The 25,390-nt window shown below is 45.2% G+C and overlaps 1 protein-coding gene across 2 annotated transcripts in view; it reads left to right on the top strand.

Moving 5' to 3' along the window:
- Positions 1 to 8,245: 8,245 nt before the first annotated feature.
- NF1 (neurofibromin 1) overlaps positions 8,246 to 25,390 on the top strand; it is a gene marked incomplete at both ends in the record, with an annotated part of 87,875 nt that continues 70,730 nt past the window's right edge. For both annotated transcript variants that reach the window (XM_084272852.1, XM_084272851.1), the window contains 7 exons: positions 8,246 to 8,305; positions 17,105 to 17,248; positions 19,649 to 19,732; positions 21,988 to 22,178; positions 24,287 to 24,393; positions 24,584 to 24,651; positions 24,892 to 24,967. In XM_084272852.1, coding sequence (XP_084128978.1) covers positions 8,246 to 8,305; positions 17,105 to 17,248; positions 19,649 to 19,732; positions 21,988 to 22,178; positions 24,287 to 24,393; positions 24,584 to 24,651; positions 24,892 to 24,967 — 730 coding nt within the window. The remainder of the gene's footprint in view (positions 8,306 to 17,104; positions 17,249 to 19,648; positions 19,733 to 21,987; positions 22,179 to 24,286; positions 24,394 to 24,583; positions 24,652 to 24,891; positions 24,968 to 25,390) is intronic.

Below are 25,390 nucleotides of genomic sequence, written 5' to 3'. Positions count from 1 at the left end.
ATGTCCAGCAGATCCTCCTGACTATCCTTCTGTACAAAAGAAAAGATGGTAAAAGGGATGCCATAGGCCTCTGCAACACTTCCTAGAGTTTGTCAGACTTTACTATGAGGTAGTAGGCAGGCAGTTAATTATTACTTTAAACTGAGGTCTTGACATCAGTGCCAGCTGGGTCACAGGATCTGCTGTTGATAAAAGCATTGCACAGAACCACATACAGCAGTGCTTCCGAGACAGGAGTAAAAGTGGAACCCCTGGTTGCATAGCAAGTGTCTGTAAATTCAGCAGATCTCTCTCCCAGGGAAAGGATGACTCTCAAGTCTCACTCATTTCAATGGGGTTCAAATTTACCTTCCACGGTTTCCCCTTAGGGATTTTCAAACAGCAGCACTGCGCTATTTTCTGTCCCAGGTAGCTTCATTCTCAATTTTCAGCTCCATTTAGCAGCAGCTCTAAGACACTGCTGCTGAGGGCTCTGTGCTGTTCAGCACTATCTGGAAGCCCAGCAAAGCAGCTTGTATTGGATCCACAGGGCAGTGCCATGCACCATCCATTCAAACAACTCCATGTGTAGGTCAAATGAGCTTTTTTAAAATTTTATTTTAGAAAAGCTCGTGTGGGCTTAAGCAGCAGCTGAAATTAAATAGGGCAGCACAAGCTAATAGCATGACTCATGGGAAGGAAACAGCAGCAGTTGGTAAAAACTGTGCGGTAACAAAGAGTCTTTATATTCATAAATTCATACAGGCTAACATGGGACTTACACATCAGTTGTTTAAGCAGCAGAAAGCTAAATTCCAGTCTCGAGATCCTCCCAGTTCTTAAAGACTTTCCTTTCATCAACACTTTTTTTTTCCTCTTCAGTCCCACCTTACTTAGGGAGAGCGGGGAGGTGAATGGGCTGTGCTGAAAGGAAGGGAAAATAACAGGATAGATACACCAGCTGGGGATTTACACAGACCTTTGCTAAGCCATTGACTCAGACCCAAGGAATAAATTGTATGGTCCTGATACCAGATATTTTGTCATTACTGGACTGAGCAGGAATGTAGCATGAATGCTACTGTGTCAGCACAGCTTAGGCCTTGGATGCTGCAGGAAAAGACGTATTTTATTGATATGCAGATGTCACTGAATCCAAATCCTGGTTCTGAGACTAGGTGATTGTAATCTAAAATTAGATAAAGTCAGATTTATAATCTGAGAAATAATTGCACTGAAGTTAATGGAAATTACACAGGACTTTACATAGTGTCAGGGGGAAAAAAATCAGGTATTGTGCAAGTTGAGACTGGTTTTAATTTCACAGTTCACCTGAGTGATGGGCACTCATCTGTAACGTGTTGGGTAGGTTGGTTTGGCTGCGAGGAGCCTTTGAAACAGCTGATTGTGAGGCACTGGAAAGCTTTATGAAGATGTCCTGAGGGGCACTCACCAACGACAGGAGAGCCATGAACAGCAAAGGCAAAAGGCTCCTGGGGAAAAGCCAACAAAATGCCAAGAAAATGGGAGATGTACCATTTAGTGTTTCCTAATGAATCTGAAATTCACAGGCTGGAACACCAAGACTGCTTTCCCTAAGGAGCACCTGGGGTAAGCAGGTAAAAGGTCCCAAGCCATTGACACAGTAACCACAAAGATAACGGGTATCCTTGCTCATCACGCACAGATGATGGATGCTGTAGCCACCCAAAGCTGTGGCTAGAGGCAGCTGACCCACGCTGCAGGAGCACATGGCAATATAGGTACAGATTGAGATTAAAACATCAAAACCTTATGTGGAATGTTCACAGCTGGCTGCAGGTCTTAACACATTTTTGTCTCTCCTGGTCACATCCCAGTGACACTCCAGACCCTCAGCTACAACTCCTGCCCCCTCTGTGGGACCACACAGAAAAGAAGCCAGAAAGCACCAGTGAGTGCTGGAGTCATGAGGTCTATCTGGTCTCCTGTGAAATATTTCCTCTTTTTGACCCCTGTTCATGAGTAAGGAAACAGAAAGCCCTGTAAACAAGTAAGGAAACAGAATTTCAGGGAGAGGAAGTGATACTCTTGAATTATCCTCTGGGGCAATGTCACAGTGTAGGCTGAGCCGATTAGTCAATCAGAACAATGGAAATACTGCTTTATAATGTTCAAGTAACTTCACCTCTGCAAGTGACTGTAGCATCTGGGAAGGGCATTGCCTGCTGGGAGAAGAAAAAAGGACATACACAGAGTGGTCTCAAACACATACACCAGGAGTGGCTGTGATCAAGCACACCTCAGCCAGGGCTGGGCAAAGAGCTTGTTCAGAGCTCTGAGGCGCAGGGGCAGATGCTGCCTTAGTACCTCTGTGTCCATTCCCGGTGGCATAAAACATTCTGTTCCATTGAGTTCCTTTAGAATAGCTGAGCTCTTAGAGAGACTGGTAATGGGCTATTTCTTTGTATCAGATCAAGTGTCAGGGATTAAACTCATGTTTTGCATCCAAATGAGATTTCTACTGGAACAGAAATATTTGCATTTAGAAATTAATTGTGTGAAACAGTGTGTTGCAATTTTAATTGTCCTTTGCTGGCTGGATAGAAGTTCCAGTGTGAATATTTTGTAGAGAATCTCTCATTTCCCTAAAGTATAATCCATCATTCTGTGATTATTATTAATCTGGTCAGATAATTTGTTCGCACTGCTCATATTTAACAGATCCCACTGCAGTCAGGGAGGAATTGGGAAGCAGAAAAGACGAAGAAAATCCATGGCTTAATCCTGCAGAAAAGGTTTCTTCGCATTTGAGGTCTATCCAGCACATGTCAGGTAAGTCAATGAGATGCATGTCATGGAGACAATCCACAGACACCGCGCATTTATGGAGCAAGAGGAAGCACGGAACATCCTCCTCTCCTCTGGTTAGTTCCAACCTGGGGGATTTTAGTGGCCTCTAATGCCCTCTAACGGAGAGAGCTGCTGGAGCCGATGGAGCTGCTGGAGCCGATGGAGCTTAAGGAGCCGGTGGAGCTGATGGAGCCCTGTCCTTATTGGGCCATGCAAAAGGGCTGAAGCAATTGAGGTTCTCAGCCGAGGAGGCTGTGGTGCTGCCAGCTGGGCTGCACGGCTTTACCCGGCACCGCTCTGCTCAGCACAGCCCTCACCAGCACAGCCCTCACCAGCACAGCTCTCACCGGCACAGCTCTCACCGGCAGAGCCCTCACCCGCACAGCTCTCACCAGCAGAGCCCTCACCCGCACAGCTCTCACCAGCACAGCCCTCACCAGCACAGCCCTCACCAGTACAGCCCTCACCGACATGGCTCTGACTGGCATGGCTGTGGCTGGCATGGCTCTGACTGGCATGGCTCTGACTGGCATGGCTGTGGCTGACATGGCTCTGACCACACGGCCATCACCAGCATGACTCTCACCGGCCCAGCTCTGCCCAGCACAGCTCTGCCCAGTTCTGCCTCACAGAATGAACCCCACATTGAAGGGGTTTGTAGCTTAGAGGTATGAAGTCACCTCCTACCAAAAACTTGGCAGATCCTTTCCTTCCTTCCTGCTTTCCCTAAGTTTGTTTGTTTTGCTTCACTTAAGAACAGCAAGGAAATATTTTTGATGCTGATCCCAGATATGGCACATTTCCTCCAGAATTATATCCTGCTTGGGGTATAACGTATCAAAGTGTCAGAGATACCAAACTTGGGCCTTACAGTGAGTGATGCCTCCATAAGTGTGGGCAGCTTTCTGGACCAAAGCTTAAAGAGATGCTGGGTAAAAGGCATCCGTCACTCAGCGTATTTGAGCCACTGCTGGAGGTTTGACAAATGCTGGTGAAAATGAGAACGTGGGATGGGAGGAACAAAGAGAAAAAAATGGAATTTGAGACAGAGACTTCAGGGAGCAGGAAGAAAAAAGATAGGTTAGCAAAGAAATATTTTCAGTCGAAAACACAAAGTAGAGAAAAGCAAAATGGGAGGGGGGGGAATATCTGTTTTCTCTGCCAAGAAGTCAAGAGAAGTGTCACCTCCAAGAGCTAGTTCAGGTGTAATAAAAGAGACCCAGATCTCCTGAGCAGATTGTGGGTGATATCTAGAATTAACTGAACCTGAAGGGCAACACGCATCAGAAAGGAAGGAAATGCTTTAGGGCTTCTAGCTCTAAAGGGAAGTTTGTTGGGAGCTGTGTTGTTAACTTATGCTGCCTGACACCACAACACCTTTCCGTTGGAGTAAAGGCAAAGATAGTGAGTTGACAATGAGTGTGGACTTCACTACAGACTGGCCAGGTCATGTTCTCTGTGTGCCTTGACCTTCTCATCTGGTTCCCCATCCTCTTACTCAGGCAAAAAGGAGAAGTGCAAGGAAACCTCCAGGGAAATGATTCAAGTGGCATTTTGTGGCTTGACTAGAAACATTGGTCTCTGGAAATGTCATGTTCTCACCTAGAAAATTTTCCAACTCTTACTTCTAGTGGCTTGGCAGGTTTTAGTAGGTCTAAGCCTACGCTGAGAGGGAATAGGGGATGTAGCAGGGACTTTCCTCTTATGTGTGACTCCCACCATTAGTGCCACTTCTGATGGCCACTGTGGGAAATTTCTAGTGAGGAAAAACCTTTGGCCTTCACACTAAAGCCTGACAAAGACTTTGTGGATGCTTTACACTGCAATTTCTTATTGTAGTTTGCATATAAACTTAGGGAAAGGTGTTAACACACTCTTGCTAGTGTCATAAAAAAATCCAGCAAAATAGCCAAGAGATTGTCAAGAGTTGCTAAAGAAATGGTACCACAGCTCAGAGGTTACCTGGAACTGTGGAACTTGGAGTAATTTATCTTCACATGGTATCTAGCTACCAGTTATAAACCACCACGTGCCTGCCTGCTGGAGGACAGAATTGTGGGTTGGCTAACAAATCGGGTCAAGCATAAAAGTGAATAGGAGAGATACTGGGATTTTTTTCTAGGACATCAGATCACTTCTAGGATAGTGGGTCTCAGGGCACTTAACCTAGGAAGTTAAACCTAGGAAGGAGAAGAAACAATGCAGAGGAAAGAACAATCTTGACCAAATACTGGCTGGAATTTTCCAAAGAGTTTGGGAGAATCACTATGAGAATTTCCAACGTTGCCGTTCAACCTCTGAAGTTTCACCTCCTGTAAAATCTGGGAATAGTACAGCAAGTCATGTTTGCTTTTAGGGAACAGATTTGCCTTGGGAAAAGCTCTATGAGAAACAGGAAGAAGCAGTGTTTGTTTTATTTAGTAGATTTTGAAGGGAAGAAACAGCCTGTCTTCTTCTACCTAAGTCAAGAGTTCCCAAGACGCTTCCCCCTCAGCTAATCTTATCACCCCTGATTTCTTTCTGGCATTTCAAGATGTGTTTTTCATAACCATATCAGTAAGCTGAAGCCCTTTCCTGCCCCCTACATGAATTATTATTGTTTAGATTTTGGCGGAATGTAGAGATCCCTCTGAAGATTGCGGCTGTATGGCCTTAAGTGGATGTTATTCCTGCCTGATTGCTATGGGATACGTGGAGGTCAAACAGATAAACAGTTGAAAAAGGTGATTTGATTTGATGAATTCATGGAGGAAGGGTGCAGCAGGAGTGGTTCGGCCTCCAGCAGTGCCAGAGCTGCCGGGAATGTGAAAGGTATGCCAGGGGAGGGAGCGCTCTGCTCGCACTGCTGTGCTGCAGGGAAAAATGGGTGACTGTTGGGAGGTGTGTTCTCTTCCCTGCCACCAGCAACATGAGCCAACTTCAGCCCGGCCAGTGAGGAAGGTGAGGATGAGATAAAGTTGGCTGACTTTGCCCGCACGTGGAGGAGGCAGGGTTCCTGCAGTCCCTCCCTGTGGCAGGTGCTGTCAAGGACGAGCAGCCATCCTACATCTGTAGCCTGAGTAAGGCCAGTCCACCAGTTTTAGATCAGTTTTAAGGCTGATGTTTCAAACAGGGAGAGCCCTTCCAGGCAGAGCTGAGCTGGCCATGGTGGTGTCATTTCCAGCTGTTTGCTGCTGCTCCTCTGCCAAATACTCCTACTTCTCTTTTTTTTTAATAACCCCCCAACCCCGTGACGCCAAAGGAGGAGTTAGTGAATATGAGACCCAACCCTCGGGGGGGTTAATTGTAAGTTACTCAACAGGTCTAGGTAAAATCTTTGGTCCATCGAATCCACGGGGCGTTTGGTGTCCGTTTCTGCTTATACTCTCAGTGACAGAGCTGTTGCTGTCAGACTGAACAGTTTCTGGGCATGGAGTGACCCAGCGCTGTGATGTCAGGTGTTCGCCCTGCCCCTGGGCACCCTGTGCACCTGCATGCCAAAGGAAACTCGTAGGAGCTGGAAGTTTTGGAGAGCAGACCCTCACCTCTCCATATTCCAGAGTTTAAAGGAACCACTTACTTGTCCATGGGGAGAGCTGGGGGAAATAACAAATGCTTTAAAATGATGTGGTGATGCAAAGCGTTTGTTTGCTGAGGCAGTTATTGGCTGAGCCCTTCCTTGCACTCCAAAATACAAATATGATTAGAAAAGGTTCCAGGCACCAGCTTCATTTGCCATCCAACTCCACTAACGTTTTGGTTATGAAGCAACTGCCACATATACCATGCAGGTTTAGAGAGGAGTATATATAACCCATACATTAGAAGTCTTTTCTAGAACGTAAGACAGCATTTGGTTTTAAAAATCTTCTTGAAACACACTAATGCTGACCACTAGAATGCACTCTGATGCAAAGGGATCAATAGCCTTTACACTGCTGTGCACAGCAAATGAATAATACAAAAGCCAGGGCACTTAACAGCCCGGTGTCAGCCTTCACATTTGGATAAATCAGAATGCTTTCTGCATTTCCTGAGAGATAGCACCACAATTTGTACAGACAGAAACTTGCTATTTATTCTTCAGCCAATTAATTGTTTTTTTCTTAAATAGAACATTTGCAATCGATTTTTATGTTTTTATAAAACATCTGCCTCTTCAGATATTTGCTATGAACTAAGCCCCTGATTTTATTGCTAGAACGCTTTGGGATTGTTCATACTGTAAATCTGTACTGTAGGAATTTCTTATTTACAGGGAAGGAGCCCTCAGAACGAATACATCCCAGCTGCTGCTGGTAAGAATTAACATGTGCTCTGATAGCAGCACGAGTCCCCATCAAACCAGGGCCCTGCTGGGGGGAGCAACAGAAAGTCTGTGTTCTCCTCCAATCTTTCACCACGTGCTTGGATTTTCAATCCTCCGTGCAAATGGTTTTACCTCAGGTTGCATCTCTGTTGTCACAACTTTACCGTGGCTCTTGCACGGAAGGACATTATTTTGAGCTGTCTACGCAGAAGGAAAACAAATTAACATTCCCCAGAAGGAAACTGGAAGGGGATGTTTGTTTCCCTTGGTATCCCTGTATCCTACTTTTCTGAGTCACAAAGAGTAAACGCTTGGCTGGGTACTCTGAAAATAGGCTGGGGAAGAGGTTTTCTGTGCTGCATCGTGTATTTTTAGTAGTTGCTGGAGTTCTGCAGGGAAGCCTCGAGATGTAACAGAATCCGTTAAATGGAAATAAACTGATTCATTGAAAAGGTAAAACGCGGCTCCACAGCCAGCCTGAGCCTGGCATCCACACATAGAGTCTCAAGCACCGTGGCTTTGGACTGGCCGCTGTGGTTGGAGTCAAGGACTGGCCCGCCCGTCTGCCGAGGGAAGGGGCCAGTCAGGGCTGGAAACCCTCGGACCAGCCGGGCCGGACCGAGACCGGCAGAACTAGGATGGGATGAGGCGGGCCGGGCCTGCATGGGATAGGACCGGGCCGGGCCGGGCCGGGCCCAGCTGAACCGGGATGAGATGAGTCGGGCCGAGCCGTACCAGCGGGTACACCGAACACCCCCGCGTAGCCTGACCTGGGGCTTCGCCCCGCTCCGCGTCCCGCCCCGCCCCCGGCGGACGGCGCATGCGCCACGGCCCCTCCCACCTCCCGCTCGGCCCCCCTTCTGCGCAGGCGCGTCTCCTCCCCGCGGCCGCGCAGGCGCCGCCCGCCGCCGCTTGTGTCTCGGCGCTCCCCCTGGCGCGGCGCTGCTGCTCGGGCGGGCGGGGGCGGCCTGTGCTCCCGCTTCCGGTGTGGTGTCATGGCGGGCCCTGGGCGCTGATGGCCGCGGGGAGCTGAGGGCCCCGGAGCGCGTCAGGGATACGGAGACCCTCCCCTCGCCCGGCGCTTCTCCCGCCGCCCTCCCCGCGGGGATCCGCCCCCCTCCCCGGCCGGGCAGGCGGGGGGGGGACATGGCGGCCCACAAGCCGGTGGAGTGGGTGCAGGCCGTGGTGAACCGCTTCGATGAGCAGGTAGCGGGGGCGGCGGTGAGGAGGGGCGGCGGTGTAGCCGCCCCCGCCGCGCTGGGCCGGGGCCGGTGGGCGAGCAGGGGCGGCGCAGGGAGGGCCGGGGCGGGCCGCCGCTGTAGCCGAGGGGCCTCTGAGGGTCGGGGGCAGGAGGTGCGGGCCCACCGCGGACGGGGAGGGGACGAGCGGCGGGGGAGGCAGCCCCGTTCCCCGGGGCGGAGGCGGCGGGTGGGACCGCTGCCTCCTGCCTTCCTTCCCCGCCCCTGGCTTGCTGGCTGTGCCGGGGGGTGCTAAGGGAGCGGGACTCCCCAGCGCCTGGCTCGGCGGCGGGGGCCCGGTCGGCCCCGGCGGGGGGCGGCGGCTCGCTGCGCCCATTGTGCTGGGCAGGGTGGCAGGGTGGGGCCGGGTGCTGCCTGCCGCTCCGCGATCCCCTCCAGCCGGCCCGGTGCTGCCCACCTATTGCTGTGGGGAAGGGGGATCCCGGTCTCGGTGGCAGAGCGGCCTCCCCTGAGCAACCTGCGTGGGGTACAGAGGCGTACCGAGCTGTACGGGGAGTGGGGGGTGAGGTGCCTGGTTCCGCTCTGCTTCTGCTCCCCATCTCTTCCAAAAGTGTGCTTGCTTTGCCTAGGCAGTCCTGTGAAGTGCACGGCTTTGCTTTGCAGCGTCGGGTTTGTCAGGAAGGAGGTGAAGCCTCGTGAATCAGTTAAAGGAGGACTGCCTGGAGCCATTCAGGCAATTCTACCTTGTTGCCCATAGCGTCAGAGCTGTGAGATTTCATCCACATCCCTGGGCTATAACGGTATCCCACAGCCCGTGGTTTTCTCGCCAGCATTGTGGGAGTGATGGATATGTGCTTCTCTTTACAATTTTAAAGTCGAGGCTGGTAGTTTGGGGAAGGATTTTCTGAATGGAAGGAAGAGGGATTTGTTGGCCTTAGACTTTGTATGTCTCTGATCCACATACAGAAACTGCTTACTGGGATTAGGTGGCCTGACTTTCTCAGTGGGGCTAAGCTCAGTGCTTAGACTCTGTGTTTTTACTCCCAGGATGCTTTCCTGATGTGTAAGTGTGAGCTCAGTTTGGGCTCAGTGATGGGTTCCTGTGTGCTCTGTCTCATTTTGCTCTTGTGTGAGTGCAGCCTTTGTGTCACACAAGATGCAGCTCTGTGAAGCCCTGTTCAGTGTGACATCTATCAGAAGTGTTCAGCTGGTAACATCACCAGAAGCATCCACCTCTGTTCCAACTGGAGAGGGAGTTCTGTTCACCTGCCCTATAACCCCGTGCCCCTCTCCGTGGTGCTTGGCCCTTACCAGCTTGCAGAAAGCCTGGGATCTGGTTGAATAAAAATAAGCTGCTCTTTTCTACATTTCTATTAATGCTGCTGCAAATGAAGTTTATTTTAAAAAGGAAAATATCAAACCTTGTATTTTGACATTAAAATGATGCAGATTTTTCCAAGACGTATTAGGCATATTTGCATAGTTAACTTATTCATCCCCCCTTATCTTGAGTCAGAGATCATTTTTTCCATAAACTTAAAAAGTATGGTACTGATTATGCTCCCAATAATGCAACAAAATGTTTCTTCGTGTACTGGTGTTAGAAGGCCCTAGGCTTTGTCGTTTGCTTTGTTATGTATATTGTGGAATTGGGCTTGCCAACATCTGTTAGGAGTTAAGAGCTTCAGCTTTTTAAGCTGAATTATTTTTCTATATGTTTTATGGGATAATTAGTGATAGGTGTATGGGAGGAATCCGCTCCTGGTAGGAAAAAAGCTGTTCTGGCTTTTGGGATGCTAAAATATTGTCATTACAGGGATAATGTGAATCAAATAGGGTGTTGATGGTTACAGTGTAGCTTGTGTGGTAGGTGCTGTTTACAAAATTTTGTTTAGTTTATACAGAATTTTGGTTGGTTTATTGGATATTTTGGTTTAACCAGTGCAACAGCTTTCTAATATTGTGTCATCAAGTGAACGCAGCAGTGAAGCAGGACGAGACTCTGACTTTCTTTGTGAGAAGTCTTCGCTCTCCTTTATGAATTTCAACTTGGGGCTGTCAATATTGTTTGCTTTTCCTACATCGTTACCTCTGCCTCACCTGCTCTGACAGTGACCTGCCCGGTGGGCAGGTGACTGCGCTTAGCGGAACACCCACATGCCGGGTCATTGTGCCACCGTCTCTCCTGCCAGGGGCATTGCCCATCGGTGGTGGGACGTGCTGCTTGTAGCTCCGTACGTCTGTGTCCTTACTGGGTAATCAGGTGGCTGCTGAGTTACTACTTGTGAGGTTCCAGGCTGCTCATTTGAGCATCAAGTTCATCCTTCACAAAAATACACGGGGTGCACGCACGGTGTTTTAGTGGTGGTGATGCATTTCGGAGTGTTTGCGTACTCTGCCTTTCTAAATGCAGGACCCTTGATTCAGCACTGATTCAGCCACTGCCTCTGGTACCATCCACATGGTTGAATAAGGAAAGGGAGCTTGTGTTTGTTGTGACTTGAGGTTTGTTTGGGGATTGTTTTTACTTTTTTTTTTTTTAATTTTCCTGTGGAGGAGGATGCAACATTTGTCAAGGTCTCTTCCATCCTTTACAAAGGAGGAAAATGGAACCATCTTCCACTGAAATTTGTAGATGCAGACAGGCTTTTCATTCATTTGCCGAGTGCTTGAACTCATTTTAAGACAGATGAAACAACAAGCTGAGCGAATACTGATCTGTATTGAGGACAAGAAGAATCAGTGCAAACCACTCTGCTCTTGCCTACTCTTGTTTATTGTTATAAATGCTGCTTTAACCAAAATCTGCTTTTGCATGTACGGTTCCCTGGGCCTGGAATGACTGGCGAGCCTGGTTTTATAAATGAACCGATGGCTGGCTCACGGAATAGGTTTTTTGAGCAGGCTGCCAGTCGTGCCCAGCTGCGCTCCCCTCCGAGACTCCAACTGCTGCAGTGCACTCTTCTGTGAGCTCCCCTTGCAGGCTGCGCGGAGCTTTCGGCTGGTGCAGAAAGAAGCTATTGATGATGGCACACGTGAGGCCTGATCTCGTTGTGCTTGTTCAGCACACGCGATATCCCTGGACTCATGGTGTATGTAGGGCTGGTTGGTAGATTTTTTCAAAACTTTGAGTGCTCAGGACAGAATCAGGCTGCTGTAGGACAGAGAGGCTGGGTTATATTTCAGTGGAATCCTCTGTGGTTCCAGACATAATCAGGTCTTTGTGAAATAAAATTATCTTTTTTTTTCCCTATTAAAATGCTCACAATTTTATGTACTGTGTTTTTATAGTGTCTTAAAATGTATTACCAGTTGAAATTGTGGGATGAATGGTACAGCAGTGAAGTAGTTTTGAGCACGGGCAGAGAAGCCTTCCTTCCCAGGCCATTTAAATCTCACACTGTTTGTAAACTGTCAGATGCAATAGAAGGTATTAATCCTGTATAAACTTGCGGTGACTTAAGTGACTATGATCCGCTTTAACAAAACCCCTTTATTATGTGGATTATGGTTAGGCTCCCCATTTGTTGTTTGCAAGGTTTGATTGCTTTGGGAAACCTTTTGTAATAACAGAGAGCCAGTAGGACTGTCCCATCCTTACTTTTGTTAAAAGTCATTAAATTAAAGCAAACATTCCCTCCTGTTGGTGCTCTCTGCAGCATTTGACATCTGTACGGAGTCAGAGACCTGCAGAGCACTGCCGGCAGTGCCAGCTCGCTGTTTCTCCTTGTTGCTTTTCATCTCTGCTCCTTAGGAAATCGCTGGTAGTAATAAGACATGTGTTAAAGTGTTTCTCTTGGTGCTCCCCAAGTGATGCGGTGCCTGCTACAAGGTAGCACTGCTCGGTGCCCAAGGTGGAACTTTTTCTGCAGTTCCTCTGTCTGGAATAGATTTCCACTGGAGGGAAGAACCCAGACAGACGATAACACAGCTCTTAGGCACAAAGTGTGCTCCTTCATCTCTCTAACATAAACCTGAGGCAGTTTTGATCTTATTTTTCTAAAACGTGTGCGTAATGTATTTCAGAATGATGTGCTGTACTGCTCACAGACAGATAATGGACCAGGCTGTGTGCAACAGGCATTACCTGAGCCTGTGAATGAGCTCCTGAGTAGCATTGAGGTGGTTTGAGGAGCCTCCCTCCCTTAACACAGCAGTTTGTGTTACAGTATGGCTAAATACCCCCCTGTGGGCAGTACTGACTTGTAGTTACCCTTTGGAAAGTGGGTTTTTTTTGAGCAACCTATGTAAACTATTTTCCAGGGTTCTCTGTTCTTCTGAAGACTCACTTGTGAGGTTCTTTTATGAAGTAGTGCCCCTTCAGAAGGGGATGCAGCACGTGTTTGTCGTTGGGAGGAAGACGCCTCATGGTTTCCAGAGGAATTTGTACCTGTTTCTGACAGTGCTGATGGTGAGGGTGGAGCAGTGCCGTATGTCTTCTGTCTTGCCCCAGCCCATCTGGGTCTTGCAGCCTACTGAAGAACTTCCAAGGAATTATTTGGATGGGAATGCTAGGCAGATGTGTGTGTGCTGGTAAGGATAGTGCTGGGCATTTTTTCTAGATGTCACATTTGTTACTTTTTCCTGAGTCTGAGTCATGGGCATAAGCCCCTGATGCATTCTGTCCTCTTGAGCAGCTTGCTGAGATCCAGTTCTGGACAAGCAGAGAGTTTCCTTCCCCAAGGTGGGTCCCTGGGATAGCCCCACTTTCCCCTCTGAAGGTGCTGTGGACCTCGACGCTTGTCTTGAGTTTGCAGAGGCAGTGAGCGGGTGCTGCTGTCACCACCATGGCGGGTCGAACCTTGGCAGTGCCAAATTGTGGGTACTGGTGCATGGTGGGGCAGCAGGAGGTTGGTCAGCATGGTGATGTCAACAGCTGTCACCCTGAATCTGGTGGCAGACTGGGCTTAGTTTTCAGACTGGGAATTCTGGTGTTCTGCAAAGTTGTGTCTTGCACAAAGAAGTTGAATTAGTGACTTTGAAGTGATAAAGCACTTGTTCCTGATTTGACTAAAGATCTCGTCAAACATGCACACTGACTTTTTCCCCCCTCTGCAATGATCAAGTACTTCTTAAAATTTTATTTAGATGGGTAAAGTTGTGGTCTTGCAGGTCTGAAGAGACTGAAAGGCCTTTCTCACCGGGAGAGGGTAGGTGGGAGTGGGAGGTGGAGGGAAGTCCTTTGGCAGCTTGGCGGATCTCCTGCCTGTCGCTTCATCTTAGAGACTGGCTTCCCTAGTTTCAGCAATAGCTGATGTACAGGAGGACTTGTGTCCCGAATTCGGGATGCATGGGGTCTTGTACTGTGTTATTGAAACCGTCAGCCTCAGCTACTTAATGGCTTCTCCTTGTCCTTTGCAGCAATGTTCTTTTTTTAATGGATCTTAAGAGATTTAAAATGTCATAGTTGGAAAGATTCCACATTACATCTACCTATTTTGTCTTTGTCCACTGCATAAAATAAGGCAGATTGCAGACCAGAGTGCCTCTGTTCCCTGTCCCCAGGAGCTTATTTGACACCTTGATGGGACATAGTCTGAGCAGACCAGAGCGAGGGTCCCCAGCGGCATCCCTCAGTGTGGGTGGCACGGTTAGAAGGTGGTTGCCTGTTGCTGGATGAGTAGTGGGCTATCCCTTTGTCCATAGTTTGGAGCTCCAGTTAAATATAACCTTTGTTCTTTAATTTCCATTTCTAATTGACATAAAAGCTATATGAGAAACCATTTGCATCAGGTTTTTTTTAAAGTAAAATTAAAGATAAAATAAAATTTCAAGTATTTTCTTTTTTTTTTTTTCTCTTTTTCTCTGATAATGTTTAAATTGATGGACATTTGTATAGCAGTTCGTTTCTTTTTGGTCACTCAGCACCGGCGCTGCCTTCTGCTGAGGACACAAAATGTTCCAGCATGTCAGAAGGCACAAAGGAAATAGATGAGAAATGGAAAAAAAAAAACCCCAAAAGCCAAACCCAAAACAACAGTGCTAATATTTCCTTTTTATATACTTTCCTATTTTAAATGGTAGTATAAAAAGCAGTTTTACTTCTAGATGACCTTGTTGTAGTGGCTGTTGTGGCAGGAAGCTCCAGAAGTGTGTAATGCGATGTTTCTGTACCGTGGAAGCATGCAGAACAGGATCTGTGACACAGTTTCTTTGAGAGGCACTTCTGAAGTGTTTTATCACTCAGTGGTATTGAGCTTTTTCTGCTGTTGTCAGCACGGAGACTTGAAAATTTAAATAAAAAGTATTACTAATGGTGAAATTTTGAACTAAATGTATCTATCTTCCACTAATGACTTCCGAAAATGTATTGTAAAAATAACATCCAACAATGAAAACAAAGCTTGAGTCATAAATGCCATTTGTTCTGCTTTTCCCAGTTTTAAATCAGCACAGAGAAACGCATCGCCCAGTTTCAGAGCGTTACAATCTGCACGTCTGAAGTGGGAATGACCTCGGGTGCCCGATGGAGCTTGTTGCTGTAGGAGGTTGGCAGGGAAGAAGCATTACACCTGCTTACGAAGGGGCAGAGCCGATGGTGGCTCTTGGTGAGGTGCCTTGGAGGCAGCACTTGGTGCAGGAGATCCCATGCTGCTGTCCAAATCGAGCGCAAGGTCCTCCGAAGATCTTGTTGGGCCTTTGGTGTGATCAAGCACAGCAGTTCAGTTGTTTTGTTTACTTAGGAGGCAACCACCCTTGGGAGAACCCAGGCAGTTTCCACTGAAGTCCTCCTCAATGGTCCCAAAAGAGCTGATACTTAAACCCCAAACCGATATGGTTGATATGGAAAGGAAATGGCATAAGTAGTGTTTTAAAGAGGTCACCTTCCCTGCAAATGGAAGGTGTCAGTGTTAGCCAGCCGGCATTCAACCTGCTGAGGAAAAGAAGTTCCAGGTTTGGGGTCCTTGAATTCCTTCATCCCATATTTTAAAGATGTGCCTTTGACCTTTATCCAGGAAGACAGTGATGTGCGAGCTTGGCAGCGGTGACCAAGCCTGCTGACAGACGGCAGCTTCACCGGCTGACAGTGCCCTCACCAAATCTGCAGAGGTCCCAACCTGGAGCGTTGCTTTTTGCAGCTGTAAAGCAACCCTAATTCGTTGGAATTCTTCTTTTAACCTCTCTTAAGTTGTTATTTTTTGAGAGATGCCCTTTCTGATGCAAAGTACCATGTTGTGACATTTACTGTGAGCTGTCAGTGTCTTTCAGAATACTCGTTTATTGAAATTTCAGCCAAAATTAGTTAAAATTTGTAGTAGCAATTAAAATTTCTATCAATTTGTAGCTCATGCTTTAAAATACAAATGGCACGTGTGAATTATAATACGAGGTGATAATACGGATTAATTTTTTGTTCCCACATTTTGTTGCTTTTTAAGAATATGAATCATAGAATCATAGGGGTTGGAAGGGACCTCGAGAGATGATCGGGTCCAACCCCCTGCCACAGCAGCTCCCCAGCTCATGTTGCACAGGGCGGCGTCCAGACGGGGCTGGAATATCTCCAGTGAAGGAGACTCCACACCCCGTGGGCAGCCTGTCCCAGGGCTCCCTCACCCTCACTGGGGAAAAGTTCTTCCCCATGTTGGTGTGGAACTTCCTGTGCTCCAACTTGCAGTCATTGCCCCTTGTCCTGTCTCCACAGAGCACTGAAAAGGGGCTGGCCGATTCCTCCTGCATCCCATACTTAAGACAACATTAATAAGGTCCCCCCTTAGTCTTCTTTTCTCTAGGCTGAACAGTGCCAGCTCACTCAGCCTTTCCTCAGAGGGGAGATGCTCCAGGCCCTTAATCATCTTTGTAGCCCTTCTCTGGACTCTCTCCAGGAGATCCTTGTCTTTTTTATACCAGGGAGCCCAGAACTATCCTGAGTAAAGTGCATTTTCCTGATGAATCGGTTCCCACACTTTCCTGTGGTGTCTTGTAAGGGGCTGGCTGCGGCGGGGAGCGTGCAGGACAGTGGGTGCGAGCTCGGGAAGTGACTCGTTTGTGACCCTTGAAGAATTTGGGTATGGAGTGAAACAAAGTGCCCAGTGTTCACACGGCCGGAACAGCATCTCAGTTTTGTGTAGTCACTCTGAATCTTATCTTCTCTGGGAAACTGGCCTTTCCAGGCTAGTTTTTACCACTGGATGTTGGGCAGGGGTTGGCATCGTGGGCTCAGGGGTTGGTTGGCTCAATTGTGCTTGAAGCCTGTTTGAGGCTGAACTTCATCACCTGGGTGGCAGTGGTGCAGCCAGGACCAAGCAAGGCGTGTGGAGGCTGCCAGTGGTGGCTCCTTGGGGACTTGGTTGCACCTCTTGGCCAGTTCTGTCCTACCAAGGAGTAGAGGATGTGCGTGGAGCCACTATTACCACCCTCCAGTTCACCTGCTTTGTGAGCTGCTGGGGCTTTTCCTTCCTCTCGGGTTTCAAGATGCATTTTTTCCCTGCAGGTAGTAGCCTTTCAAAGACTTGTGGTATTTAACAAGCCAATTTTTGAAATAAAGAAACTTTTCTTCTCAGAATTCTGTCATACTCAGAATTTTCTGCTCCTTTTGATTGCTTTGACATTTGATTTGTAGAAAATTTATCACAAAATAGAGGTTTAGTTTCAATCCAGATAAAGGAACAGCTGAACTTCAGTTTTTTGTTTCATAGATAACTAATAGAAAGATAATTGTAGAGAAAATGAAATAATGTGTTTGTAGTTGCCTCTTGTAGAATGTTTTTCAAAGCTGTTTCTGGTGTCTTAAAATTCTTAACCCATCTTTAAAGATGTGAATTCCAATGAAACCAGCTTACAGTGCATATCTCTCTCTTTGCAGCTTCCAATAAAGGCAAGCCAGCAGAATACCCACACCAAAGTCAGCACAGAGCACAACAAGGAATGTCTCATCAACATTTCCAAGTACAAGTTTTCCCTGGTCATCAGTGGTCTCACTAATATCTTAAAAAATGTTAATAACATGGTAAGTTTTCTAAACCTGGATTGTTGAGTTAGTTTTCAGGATGGTGGTTACTTCTTCCTCTCACACAGTCTGCAGTCTCTGGAAATCCAGCCCAGTTGTTGCTCCCCTTTTACCCTTTATTTTAGTTTTCATCTTCCTGTGCTAAAGTTCAGCAGCAGCACTGGGCTGTGTACGTGTAACAGGGTAACTGAGGCTGGAGAATCTAAAGGGAGGTGGTGATGATCATTATGGGTCCCTTCCAACTTGGAATATTCTGTGATTCCATGATTGGGGGGAATTATCCATTAGTTATAGGAATGGTCTGTACCAGGGAAAGTGCTGCTAGCCAAGGAGAGGGTACGTAGCTGTACCTGTGTTGGCTGTCCAAGCAGTGTTTAGATACCAGCGGAACATGCTGCTTGTTGGGACGTGAGGGGGGATATTTTCCATTGCATGGAAAGGTGCTTCACTTACTAGGGAAGCAATGCTAGCAAAGCCTTTAGAGGAGGAATGCCACAGAGCAGAGGAGCTGCTGAGTAGCAGCACTAGGAGGGTTGGATTTTTTCCCTCCTTGCATCCTGCTAGAGCATGACTTGCCAAGAATCATTTTGGGAAAGGAAGAGAGGGAAAAAGAGGGGAAAAGGGTTTCAAGCTTAGGCTATTTGAAATTCCCAGACAGTTTGGATGCTTTAGTATTTCTGTGTAGATATACACTAGATACATAATTTAACAAGTAGGTGAATTTCAGTCAGAACCTCGTAAGAAAAATCCTTGAAAACAGTTTTGTTTAACACTGCCATGATAGACTCATACCTTTGAAGGGATCCCTTCCTGGTCAGTAAGAAAAAGGAATGAAAAACGTGTGGGAGTGATAGGCATCCCTTCCCTTTATTGTTTGGTACGGACTGCAGCCTCTTGTTAGACCATTTAATGTTGATATTGAGGGCAGCAGAGTGGTGTGAAAGGATGAGACTGAAGGTGATTTTTCTACAGTTTCCCAAAGAGAAGTTGTTAGAGCCAGGTGTCTTAGTAGATGGTTTCCTTCTACATACTGGTTTTCTCTCCTGCCTCCAAGGGAACCATAAAATGTTTTCTGAAATCCATCAAAATATTTGGCTCATCAGCACCACTAAAACTGGCATTTAAAATAGGTCCCAGTGGAACCAAAGAGAAATGTGGATGTCTGTAGTGTGGACTCTAGAAAAACAACCACCACCACCATGTTGGGTAAATGGAAAGTTCAGGATCCTTTATGAGAGAGGTGTGGTTTGAATTACTTTTAATTTTTTTAATTAAATGAAAGGTCTGGTTTTGGATTTGTCATGAAAAAAGTTTAGTTCCTGGAGTTTTGAAGCTGTGGAATTTGTGATCATGTGGAATCTCCACAAACAGGTAACAGAACTGGCCATGAAGGAGTATGGCGATGTGCAAGATGATTGTCTGATGAGGAAACTGCAGATTTTGAGAGGAAAGACCTCTCATGATATAGACCTCTGTGACACAGATTTTGAGAGGAAAGACCTGGGTAAAATGTCATTTAGAGTCAACATTTGTTTTGCACTGAGGACCAAGACCTAACATTTTTTAGTGTTTGATGGACTGAGCTACTGTATGAATCAGCAGTGTTTCTGAAGGATTTTTACAGCTGAAACAAACCAGACCAATAGACTGTTATAACAGTCCTGATTTAGAAAGAAGCAGGTTTTCACCCTGCTGAAACTTAGCTGAGCCAACCTCTCCTGTGGCTTAAAGAATAACTTCTTTGGGTGACTTCTGTGCATGTTCCCTATGTAGGCAGTAGTACTGATGCATTTTTGGCTAAATCTCTTCTGCTTTATTTTGCTGTCTTAATATTGCTGGAGCCAGTTACTGTTGCTGGCAGTAGAATGGGGTGGTAGGTTAAACACCCAATGGAATGCTGCCTTCGGCCTGTGCCTGGAGTGTGGCATCTTTTTGGAGGGTCTTATGTTTCTTCCTGTGGTCCGTGCTGAATTTTGCAACACTCTGCTAAGCTTGTCGATATGGATTTGTCCTAACATCAGTTCTATTAAGATGTTGGCAATGAAATACATAATTGGAAGAGAGTCAGCAGTAATTGATACCAAAATAGTTTCTGAAAAGGTACAACCTTCATTTCTGAATAAATTATAGGCTGGAGGAAGGTAAGGGGCTGCATTGTACCTCCTGTCCCACTTTGCGGTAACTGTTCCTTATTAGATCTGGCACTGCAGACTGGACAAAGAGAGTTCTTCAACGATAAGGTTTTAATTCCTATTTTAATCTAATTTTTGCTGACTTTATTTCTAAACTCAAAACCAGTGCAGTGAAAGAGCTGTAGCTCATGGTGCCACTTTGCTACAGTAATGCATTACGAGTCAGATTTCGGTGTTTCAGATGAATCTGTATTCTTTCTACTTCTAGAGAATATTTGGAGAAACTGCTGAAAAGAATTTGTATCTATCTCAGCTGATTATCTTGGATACACTGGAAAAATGTCTGGCAGGGGTGAGTAGGCTTGCATAAGCAATTGCTAAGTAGGAGAATACAAGTCAGATGCTTGTGTATCTGTTATTACTGGTACTAAAGGTAAAACTCATCTGATTGAGAGCAAAGTAGGATTAATGCCAATTAAAAGATACTAAAATGTCCTATAAAGGCAAGGAGTTGATGTAATTGATAAATTAAGGATTTATGGGGTGTGTTTTTCTTGCCTAAAACAAGTGATCTCTTTTCAGCTAAATAGATTCAAGTAAACTTTTGAAGTTGCCCTTCCCACTACTCAAGTAATTTGTGGGTTTATAAATAGTTATTTTCTTTTAAGAATTTGTTAACGAGAATTGCAAACAGTTGTACTGGGACGTGTGAACTGGAGGAAGGGAAGGTACAATCCCAGTGAAGAATGAGATGTGGTTATGAAGCTTCGCTGTGTTTTTCTGTGCTTTGAATGCTTGTGGCATATTCTGCTCAGTATTGTTTGAGTAGAGGCATGAAAACATTTTCATCCCACAGTTAAACAGAAGTAGTATTGGGATAGTAACTCATGTGAAAGGTGGCAGGTAAAACTGAAACACTTGTGCTGGGTTATGCGACTAAATTTTCCGCATACGGTTGATTTTTCTTTCAATTTCTTAAGACTTCCATTCGTTGAAATAATTTTTCATGTGCTTGTATATACAGCAGAAACTGTGCTATCGCTGGTCTAAAGATGACTTTTGCAGGTGTTTCCTAGATTACATTAGTTAACCATGTCCACATTTCCACTGGGAGCCCAGTCCTGAGGTTTCCAGTCAGAGCCGTGCTGCAAGGCAGTTTGCTGTTACCTTTGGGACGTGAGTGGTTGTACAACTGACACTGCTGAGCGCTGTAATTGCAAAGCCAAACTTCTCTGTGAGCAAAATTTGCAATGGTTTATTCCTTTAACAAGAAAGGAATTTTTTTTTTAAAGCTGTATTCCTGGATGAATGTCATGAAATCATCTAAAGCTCTTTGCTGTTCCCCTGCAACAGTTTTTGAAGGGTCTTTCTTTATAAGGTAATGACCTTATTACAGTTAGATTTGTCCAGCAGCATATCTTATACTCCAGTACTAAAACAGTCTGAATAACTGTGGCTTCTTCTAAATTCACGAAAGATCCAGGAAATACATTTTCCAGAATAGTTTTCAGCTTTTGCAGCTGAGGAAAATACCTCTTCTTGGCACTTTTTGTGTCTTTGATGCAGTGAGTCAAAAAACCCCTCTTTTAACTCTTGAAATTAATTCTTTAAAAATACTTCTTATATGCATATTGCCTGAAATGTTAGTGGCTTTTTTCTGCTAGATGGTGAAACTTGAACAGCCTAAAATTGCACATCTTGCATTGTCAATTCAAGTGAGAATGTTTCGAGCCTGTATATGTTTAACAAGAGTGAGCCAAAGCTCTATACAAAGAGCGTTGTGTTCTGTGATATCTTCAGATGTATTTCTTGCTCGCGGTTCTTGCTCAATGTTTCATCAAGTTCTCATGGCAACAGGACTCAGGTCAACTAAGTGGGAGTCTCTGAAACTTCCCAATTCCCTATGGTAAATTCATTGGTAGAATTTTAGAAAGCTTTAATGCTGACCCTTCTGTTCAAACTTGCTCTTAGTAGAGCAAAGTTTCGCTTTGAATTCTTTTGTAAATAGTTTCCTTATGTCTCACACTGTGCAAACTGGCAAAAATCACATTTTTCTTTGCAGGAAAGCTAAGCTGGTTTTTACTCATATAGAGTGATCCTGGGCAAGAACAAGGGAGAAGCACCTCCTTTCTGTTCATTAGATTTTTTATGTGAAGTACTTGCTGGTTAGAATACTGTCCCAAAGAGAAGTAAGGGTGGGTCTTTGCCCTTTGAGCTTCCGTTCAAAGCCGGGATAGTTACAGCTCTGCTGCTGATGCTTCACACCGATCAGCAGGGTGCATTCATCAGAACAGAAATGTGCTTTACTTCAGACACTAGTTCTGTATTTTGCATGATCCCTGATGGTGTTGATCAGCTTGGTGCTCTCTGTATGTTGGTGTCTTAACCGAAAACGTGCGATGGTTTGGTTGGTGCGGGTTGCTGTTCAGATGGAGAGCAGCCTTTTCTGGGTAGGCCACTTACCCTGTGGCCAGCAGCAGCCTGCAGACAGAACTAGAAGTTTAGGCTCACATTCTGTGCCTGCTAGTGGCAGATGCTCCCTTTTTTTTCCCCCCCCTCCAAACCTACAAAGTAGAATTTAATGAAATACTGAACGTTTATTTTTAGCAACCAAAGGATACCATGCGACTAGACGAGACGATGCTGGTAAAACAGTTGCTGCCAGAAATCTGCCACTTCATCCACACGTACCGTGAAGGGAACCAGCATGCAGCTGAACTACGAAATTCTGCCTCTGGGGTGCTTTTTTCTCTCAGCTGCAATAACTTCAATGCTGTGTTCAGCCGCATTTCCACCAGGTAGGTGTTCTTCAGTAGCCTGACTTGGGAGATCTGCTACATACTGGTGTCTAGAACATCTGTCACGAATCAAAGTCTTTCTAATTTCAGAAAAGTTAACTATTTAACAAGAGAGTTCTTAAGTGAAACTCCCTTTCCCTTTCAAAAACCTACTCAAGTTTAAGGTCACAAAATGAACCTGTTTCACATCCATTCAGGTTACTGCCAGCATATTTTTCAAGCTGCATTTGTTGCTTTTTTAATCTGTTTTCATAAGTACAAATGAAAAGCTGCTATAGAGTGAAAATAATGATCACTCAAAAGAGTAATTTGAATAAGTTCTTGTGGGTGCAAAGTGTTTTGGAAAAAAGGGATGCTGAAAATAATGGGTTGGTTCCATTTACTTGTGAATTTAGATGCAAAATTTCTGATTGTCTGCAGCCCTGTTGGAACCCCAGGGCTGTTTTCCTTCCTGATTTTTCCTGCTGTAAGGCTTTTATGTTAAACCTGCCTTATGCCTGAAGGGGACAGAACAGCTGGACTGTTTGTTAGTTGTTGGAGAAGACCCGTTTGTCTTCTGACAAACTGCTGAGTTTCACAGCACATTTACTGCAAAAATAACTGTATTTTCTGATAGTCTGAGTGAGGAGAGACAGGCCCACGGTTTCCATCTATTCTTTGCTCCTTTTGCCCTGTTCCAGATCCTTCTCATGCCTCAGCACTTGCCAGTCCACCAGAGTTGTATATCATGCTTGTTATTACTGAAACACTTCAAGCAACTTTCAAAAAACATTTAAGTAGCTTAGTTCTTACCACACATCATTAGAGATAACTTCGTCCTCGATCGTTAGAAGTGGAGCTCAGACAGCCTTACATGGTTGCACAGCAGCAAGCGTACCCATTTTACTGAAACAAAGGTTTATGTATTCCTCCTAATGTAAAAGCAGTCCCATTCCAACTTTTTGGAAAAGTATGTTTTAGAAATCAGTCTAAAGTTATTTAATAATACGACATTTAAAGTATTTTAAAGCTTTTATGGAGCCTTTAATAACTTGTGATTCAAGAACATAGGCTTGGCAGCTAGCATGGAGGATGTGGTTTTACTCAATAGGTTGATGATGTTTTGTTGCTTATGGAAATGGAAACAATTTCTCTTGCTGCTTTTATAGGGAGTATTTTTCAGATGATTTTTTTTTTTACAGACTTTGAATCTGGTCCATGGATTTATATTTATTTGTATGTCTGTAGCATGCTTCAGCAGTCAAGTGCTAGAGCCCTTCTCATGAGCTGTTTGAGCTGGAGCATGGTGCTGTTTCCCTAACCTGTTTTTCACTTCGAGATGGCTTGTCCATAAACAGTTAAATATTTGACCGATTGTTGCTGATCTCCACAGGGGTCAGCTTGCCGACAGTTAGCATTGCTGATCTTTTGACCTGTGCTTCCTGTTTAAGCATATTTCTAGGCCTTGTTCAGCAGCTGGGGGATTTTTGGCACGAAAAGCACAGCAGTGGGGACCTTCCCATTCCCAGCGAGGGCCGTTAAGTTTCCCTGGCGTTGAAGAAATGAAGAACTGCTTTTGTGTGTAGTACTAGAAATCACATTCCATGTCTAAAGCACATCTGTAGCTTTGGAACGAGATAGGGCAATCTTTAGTTTGTGAGAACACATGATTTAGTTATTAGTGGCTTAGTATCTGGTGAGATGTTTAGTAAACCTGATACAAAAGTGTGAAAAGATGCTGGTGTGCTTAAACTTCATCCTTCGTGAAGGTGCCACGATTCCATTCGGGTAACATCCAGATGAAAAGATGCCAACATTGCTGCCTCAGTGTGGTAGATACGAAAGGATTTGGGCAGTTTTCGGGCATGAACGGACTGCTGCCAGATGGTATCTTGTAAGACTGACCGCTGATTGTTTCTAGATCCATTTTCAGTGTGAGGATGGATTAAGCCTATAATATTATTACTCCGAATCATGCAAGATCCATTTTTCATTTCTAAAACTGCAAAGCTTTATCTGAGGATCATATTATACAAAGAGACCATATAAGATTCCCTTGCTATTCAAATGAGTTCATACCTGTCCCACATAATCTACTTGAGAAGTTAGTTTACTTTGTCTATTTTTAGATTACAGGAACTGACTGTTTGTTCAGAAGATAATGCTGATGTTCACGATATTGAACTTCTACAGTACATCAGTGTGGATTGTTCAAAACTAAAACGACTCTTGCAAGGTATGGTTTGAGCCTGTGTCTTGAAATACCTTTATCTGAAGATGGCTAGGTAGAGATGGCACAAGTGTACTGGTACCTATCTCTCTACTGCTGTGTTTTACTCCAAATCATGTATTTAAAAACACCAATGGTTTAGAAACCGCTTTGCACTTCAGAAATCTTTTATATTCTGTGTTGGTTTGTTTTACAGAGACTGTATTCAAGTTTAAAGCCCTTAAGAAAGTAGCCCAGTTAGCTGTTATCAACAGTCTTGAAAAGGTAAGTATTTTATCTTTTGATTCACTGCTTATTTGCAGACTTTCTCTGATACTGGAATGGTTGCAGTTCAGTAATTTATTATAAAATTGAAGTTGGTGCATCCCTTCAGCACATCTGTGTTCTGCAAGAAATGTCAGGTCATTAGAAAAAAAGAGTAAAATCTCTCTTCATTTAAATACTTAATTCAGAAGAAAATATTTTTAAGCTCTGGAATGTAACAGTGTTTTGCATTATCTGCAGGCATTTTGGAACTGGGTGGAAAACTATCCTGATGAATTCACAAAGCTCTATCAAACACCACAGACTGATATGGCTGGTAAGGCATAACGAATGATCCAGTGTTCCAGAGTTGTTTCTCAGAGATCCCCAGATTCACTTGCATTTTGTGCCCTCTTTGCTTCTTGTGTAGCCTGCAAGTAAAAAACAAGTTTCTGTCAATCTTTCTCAGGGCAGCCAAAGATACATCATCGTGCTCTCTTCTCTCTCCTGACTTGCTTTTTAAAGAAATTAATTTTGTGGCTTGGAAAACAAAGAAATAAATCCCACAAAGTGGAAACTCTTTAAATATATATTTTTCATCTTGATACAGAAAAAATCCCTTTGGGAATGTCACCTGTGTTTGTCTCTAATCAAAAAAGAGGCAGGTTTAATCTGTCACACAAACCATGTCGTTAGCTGGGCTGAGACCGTTATCCCCGGTAGCCTACCAGCCATGTGCAGGACAGAACTTTATTCTGTG

This window comes from Gallinula chloropus (assembly GCF_964237585.1).
Source record: "Gallinula chloropus genome assembly, chromosome: 19".
NCBI lineage: Eukaryota > Metazoa > Chordata > Aves > Gruiformes > Rallidae > Gallinula > Gallinula chloropus.
This window is presented reverse-complemented; position numbering and strand designations above follow the sequence as displayed.